Source organism: Athene cunicularia (genome assembly GCF_003259725.1).
Source record: "Athene cunicularia isolate RWA chromosome 20 unlocalized genomic scaffold, athCun1 chr20_part1, whole genome shotgun sequence".
In the NCBI taxonomy this organism is placed as follows: domain Eukaryota; kingdom Metazoa; phylum Chordata; class Aves; order Strigiformes; family Strigidae; genus Athene; species Athene cunicularia.
The window spans coordinates 8,372,498-8,378,952 of record NW_020799125.1 but is presented as its reverse complement, the minus strand read 5'-3'; the positions used below and the strand labels follow the sequence as shown (position 1 = coordinate 8,378,952).

The following is a 6,455-nucleotide window of genomic DNA, read 5'->3' as shown; positions in this document are numbered from 1 at the left end:
CTTTGTAAAAAGGGCAAAAATGCAGGCCTTTCCAGAGTCCTCTGTCCTCTTCAACGAGTTGTTTATTCCGTGGCTTTGTACTAGTGCAGCGATTTTCATCTTGTGGTCTTAGCTCATCTAGAAACATCTGTGAAAGGTTAACTATGAAAAGCAAACCTATTGTTCTTAGATAACTAGGACCTTGTCTTGAATTCAGCACTGAAGCCCTGTAGGCTTCAGAATACAAAGGTGTAACCCATTCACCTGATTGGGGTCCAGGTACCAACAAATCTTTCTTGTGGTATAGCTGATTGCGAGTGCATCAGAGCCTGATTCTCAGGGTATATATCCTAACAATTAGGACCTTAAATAAACAGTATTATCCTCATGCCAAGCTGTGTGATAAAAGGATTACCGGTCTTTTAAAAACTAAAAGGTGCTACGCTGAAATCCAAATTGTATATCCTCTTGCCAAGGCCACATTTTTAAAGTAGTATTCACCTAACATCTACTTACAGTCTGAATTCTGATATTCTTCAAATCAAGGAGTAGGAACTGCTGCTAAGGGAGTCTGAGGAAACTTCATACATTAATATGTTTATTCTTTTTCTCTAACTATGAAAAATATAGTAAAGTAGGTTCACTGATATAGTATCAATGCATAGAACTTCTGAAGCCTGAAATGGGGCAGAACAAGCACATCAAAAATATACTCAGTTGTCTTTCCTTATACAAAGTCCTCTCAATTAATATATTTATGGGAATTAAAAGCAGATATTTTTATGCATGTCTGTGACATTTAGCCTTTTTTCCATCTAGTTTCCTATTTTTCAAGTCATTAGAACTACATTATATAGTTAGGCAGTCAGTTTTCAAAGCAGTTTACAATTTTTCTCCTTTGAGTCTTCACAATACCACTGGTAAGAAAATAGTTCCCCAGTTCCCTCCCTAAACTGAAGCAGGGAGGAAAAGCAAATTGCTGCAAAGGAAGTTGGGCATGGTGAGACTGAGCACTCAGAAATTAATGCCTTGAGGACACCAGAATTACTTCAAGTCTGTATTAAACAAAGTCCTCTTTAGTGATGTAGTGTAGTGATGCTGTGATGGTACCATCAAAACTGCTATTGCTCTGTTATTTAACATGAAACAGAAAGGATTTTTGCATAGGAAGAAACAGAAGGATCAGAACCCAGTGGCATGACAATGGTTTCTTGGTGCTAATCAAAGCTAGGACTCTCATTCTAAAACGTGGCAAAAATACTTTTTGCTGTTTGAAAATTTACCCCCTGCCCCATTAAGATAAATAGCTCTTGCAGACTTCTCTGAATGGCAGATTTAAACTTCATAGTTGAACACTGTAATGCTACACAAACACTAGTTTTATATACAAATTCTACTGGGTGATTTGATTAATAAATGGTATCTTATCAATAGGTCTATGTGCTCTGCTTCTGTGAATGAACTGGTTTCATGAGCTGGTCGTTAGGTTAGGGTGCTTACAAGCTGCATCAGACATTTGTAATGCCAAGTGTTATGACAGATGAAATACTATATATGCTGTTATGGAAGCAGGAGTGTTTCAAATTAATTTTACATTAAAATTCTGATTGCTAAACCTCAGTGCTTTGTATCTTCAAATCACTTTAGAACCATGAAATAATTAGTGCTCAAAATATTCCCAAATTAGCACCATTTGCTGATAAGAAAATCTGACAGAGGAAAATGGATTTTACAGAGTGCAGGCAGATTTTTCATTTCAATGTTTTTTATTCTAAATGGAAATGAGATATGCAGTTGTCTAAATCTGTGGTTTCTCATCTAAAAATCCCAGTATTTTAGCCTGCAAATTAATACTGGAGTATGAAAATATCTCATGCTAACAGACAGCCAAGGTCTGCATTAGAAGAGCCATTTACACCCTTGCAAATGGCCATGGACAAACTCAGACAAAGCAGGACTGTTCACACTATCTCCTGTCACAGCCAAACGGGCTGGATGGGAATGGGCAACCTTGTCCCACTCCACAAGGCTCTCCTGTGACTCAAGGCACCACTACGACATGTTTATAAGCCTCTTTGTAAAAGTGATTTCTTCTCTGTCAGAGCTTGATTGGGAAAAAAAAAACCTGTTTCTAGGGTCCAGAGCAAGTTTCAGCCAGTATTTATTCCTGATTGCTTGCACTCCTTTTTCTCCTTGTGGCTGTATTTATGTTTGGATTGAACTGTCTTTATCTTTCTCATTATTATGTTCTTATAAAGACATTCTTTATACTTGTATCTTAGGCTAAATAAATCAAGCTCTCCTGGTCTTATCTTGCAGAATTGTATCCACTTCACTGATACCATTCCAGTATCTTTCCTCAACATCTAGCTACTGCAATTTCGTTTAATTATTTGGCCTCTGCACAGAAGCTTGAATACTTCTCCATCCCAACTGGAAATTCGTCTCCTAGCACAGGCTGAGCTTTCATGATTGTATCAAATTGCATCTAAGTCATCTTGTGACAGAATCTATAACCAAAGTCCTTTCATTATCAATTAACAAGAATTATAACAAAATACTTTGTTTACAAGTGCATGAGCTAGTATTTGTACAGTAAAATGTCACCCTATTCATTTCATTGCCTTCAGTGTTCAGACTCTTCCACAGTTTTTGTGTGTACCCTGATCCTTCTCTAGATCAGTGCTCTGAACTTACCATCAGCCCCAGCCTTGCAGTATCTGTGCTTTAGTGATTAATGAAAATACTAAGCAAATTCAGTTACAAGACTGATACATAAGAAATTCCATTTGCAGCTGCCACCCAACCCCCACTTTCATTTCAGTATTGCCTTGTTTCCTTTAGCCAGATGCTTACACACCTCATCATCACACTGCTTGTTCCCGTTTTCTCTATTTCAACTGTTTTCCATATTTTCCACACTTCCAGTGTATCATATCCTCCAGATCTACACTTGCTTGGTTGTGGCAGGCCCAAGCAACTTTGCTGTTAGCCATGGAAATTCTGCAGACCTCATCTACTCCCTTTACCTGCAGAGTGTCTTATGCATCGCTCTCATTCTCCACTTTAACCTGTTTTTTCCAGCAGAGGATTCAAACCTTACAATTTTACAGTATCAAACCATTTTTTCTTTTCTATTTTAATAGGAAGTCTGCAGCAAAACCACATCTGTAGCAGACACTGCACAAACAGGAAGAGTTTAGCTCTACACTAAGCTGATTATCAAAACTAACTTTTCCCTTGCAGTTTAAACTTCTGACTCCTCATGGCTCCATACAAATATCAGAATTTAAACCATTCAACAGAACTTAGAGCTAAGAAACTAAAGGGTATAACAGAAAAAGATCATACCTTCTTTCCTTATAATATAAACCAACTTTTAATAATAAAAACTTCTATCACGTTTTCAATGAGAATAACATACACATTTCAGTGTAAAACAGTGCACAGTGTAAATGCCCTTAGATACTCTTCTATGCATCTTTAATGTTTACAGTGACTGCATAATGTGGGCCAGGATCCTCACCAGCTGTGGAAATCGCTGCAGTTCTGCTGAACAGAGCTGATGTAGACAAAGTGAGGATCTTGGCCTATGTGTTCTTTTAATTTTTGGGTGTTTCTACAGTTCTTAAAATACTAAGTACATTTTAAGTTGAGGATTCAGTAAATAAACATCCTTTTCTTCTTCAAACAGCAAACTGCAAGAATAACTCTCCAAAATTAACAAAAAGTGCATTGAAACAATGATCTGTTCATCTGGCTGCAGTACAAAATGGATACTCATTAACAAACCCCTGTATCTGACAGCTGGCGATTGATGGGTTGTCCCAGTTCCCTGCAACAGGTTGCTGTAGGTCAGAGGAAACAGTTAAAAATAAGACATTAAACAAAACACGTTACTTCCCAAAAATTATTTTGGTCTGTGAGTGAAGAAAAAAAAAAAAACCAACCCAAGGTTCAGAACAATCTGTATTCCCAAACTTGTCATAAACCATTTTGTGTTGAAGTGTAGATTAAAAAAAATTTAAGAGACCTTCATATCCAAATAGAAGAAGTCTAATTTTAGTTTTTGAGTTGGTTTGGATGTTAATAACATAAAATTAAGCCAGCTAAAAACCAAACAACATCACAAATAAAACCCCAAAACCTTTATTTTTCTAGAATATACATCACTGCAAAGCACTTCTGGATCTCCTAACTAGGAACTGTTTTAAATGAGGCTGTGGAGAAACACAAGAACAGTAAGTTCCTACACACCCTTCTACTGACACCTGCTACAACTGAAATTCGTTAGGGATGGATGGTCATTTTAAGGCACTCGCTCCAAAAGAACATTATTTCTGTCCTGAGACTGCTGACATGTTTCAATTAGTTTCAGCCAGTAATCTGGAAAAAATTACTGTGTTTAGGATAATACTGACAGAATGGAGAACAATTTTTCAAACAAGAAAAAATAAAGTACATTATATACATGATTCCTTTTTTCTTTTAACTTAAAAGCATCCCTAATACATCTTAATAACTGTATTAAAGACTACTTAAATATTGAAAGATTTTAAATAATGTAGATTTTTTTTCAGTAAACTGGGAGTAGCTGTGTAATTGCCAGCATATTGGTCCCATTTTAAACAATATAATTTTTATTTAAATCTTGTATATATAATAACATGATCGAAAACACATATTCCACTCCACATAAATAAGTATAGTTTTTCTGACCTGTTTTAAAAACTACATCTGTTCAAATAATCAGATTATAAGACTGTATTTTTCCTTTGTAAAGTTTCCTTTAAAATCCTTCGCTCCCAATCTCTCCTCTTAAATAGTTCTGTATTTCCAGAGCACATAATAGAGCATTAGTAAAAAGAGTTAATCAAAAACCTGAAAGCTACAGTAAGTAAAATGAAGTAATGTTAAGAAGTATTATGGAATGTATACTCTGCAGCATAGAGAGATTGGTTCTCACTGGGCTGAAGTGGAAAATTACTCCCGAAGAAATTCTTTATGTTCATATTTGAATAAACCGTAGATTGTGCTATTCGTTGTTCAAAAGTGCAGGTCAGTTCATGAAAAAGTGGTGTTTATGCAGCTACTGCTCCAGGATGCTGACCAAAATTATGCTGGCAATTAAATGGATGCCAGATGCAGTACAGGGAGAGAGAGATGCATCATTCTGGATTTTCCTAACCAATCCGTATCTTCAAGTTCACAACTTCTAGGTGGCAGCACAAGCAAGTCATCAGTAAAACCACGCTTTCTTGAAATGGAATCCTCACTTTTCCAGGCATCTACCAAACGGCAGTAACATCCAGCTTAGCTCCGTGGTGTTTATTTCAAGAATTTCTTCTAGAAGTCAAAGCAATACAAGAATCTCTGCACATGCTGCAGGAGTTCAAAGGCAGGATCTCGGTGCCTGGGTGCAGCAGGCTCATCTCCTCTTCCTCTCTGGATTCAACGCTATCAGTGTCAGTTCCGGGGGTCCTCAGGCAGGGCTGCTCCCCACCGAATGCTTGAACGGTGCTGCAACATAGGTGGCCCTCTCACTTCTATAAATCCCCATCTGTAGGTGGCTGGCACAACCTATAGAGTCTTTAAGGCAGATAAAGGGTACAGTATTAAATATCAAAATATCATAAGGATGAAGACATAAAGTTACTTTGCCTGTACCATTCTGCAAGCTTTAGCAGTAATCTGATATTCCAGAATACCACTATTTTAAATTTTTATAATTGCAAATTTGGAAGTGCCATAGTTATTTATTAACTAAAGCATTTACTATCATTGTTTAAATATTATTTGAGACCTTCCATCACTCCCTTTTAACTTTGGCCCAATTTGAGTCTTCAACAGTGCCTTCTCTCTTTTTCTATGTATTTTGTTTTAAAACCAGTTCAGCACTTTTCCTGAACAAAGAGTTTTTCACCCCTCATACAGACTGGGATACCAAACAGATAAAAGAACCTATTTGCTTGTTGACATGGTTGAACAAAATTTAAAATTAGTAACCGTGTTTTCAGAGAAATGTTTTGAATCACAGGATTTGCAAATTGGGGCCAGTGGTTAAACCTAAACATATCTTGACTGTCATTCATATATGACTGTTGTAGATTTTTCTTGGCTTTTTCTACTTTACATTTGAATAAACTCAAGTCTTTTATAACTTCTCTTTTAAGACTGCTACTACAGAGTTTGGCAAACCTCTATGCTACGAAATATGATCCTGAGAATTAACATAAATTCACCAGATCTCCTTTTAACTTTGCTCAGTTTTATTTCACATTATGATGATGGAACCCAGTAGGAACACACATTTATTGCCCTGAAATAATCCAAGTAAATAGTCCTGGAATTTGTCATTGTGATTTAGAAGGTACACAAAAGAAGAGGAATGCCTCATCTTATTATTTGTTTGTAAAGCTGTTTCTTTTTGAACATACCATGCTGTTATGGTCATAAAAATGGAACCAAAGTAATGT

The 6,455-nt window shown here is 36.5% G+C and overlaps 1 protein-coding gene across 1 annotated transcript in view; it reads right to left on the bottom strand.

Annotated features, from left to right (window-relative positions):
* Positions 1 to 1,727: 1,727 nt before the first annotated feature.
* PREX1 (phosphatidylinositol-3,4,5-trisphosphate dependent Rac exchange factor 1) overlaps positions 1,728 to 6,455 on the bottom strand; it is a 104,424-nt gene continuing 99,696 nt past the window's right edge. Inside the window, exon 40 of the mRNA XM_026862329.1 lies at positions 1,728 to 5,568. Within this exon, the coding sequence (XP_026718130.1) occupies positions 5,526 to 5,568 (43 nt within the window). The 3' untranslated portion in view covers positions 1,728 to 5,525. The remainder of the gene's footprint in view (positions 5,569 to 6,455) is intronic.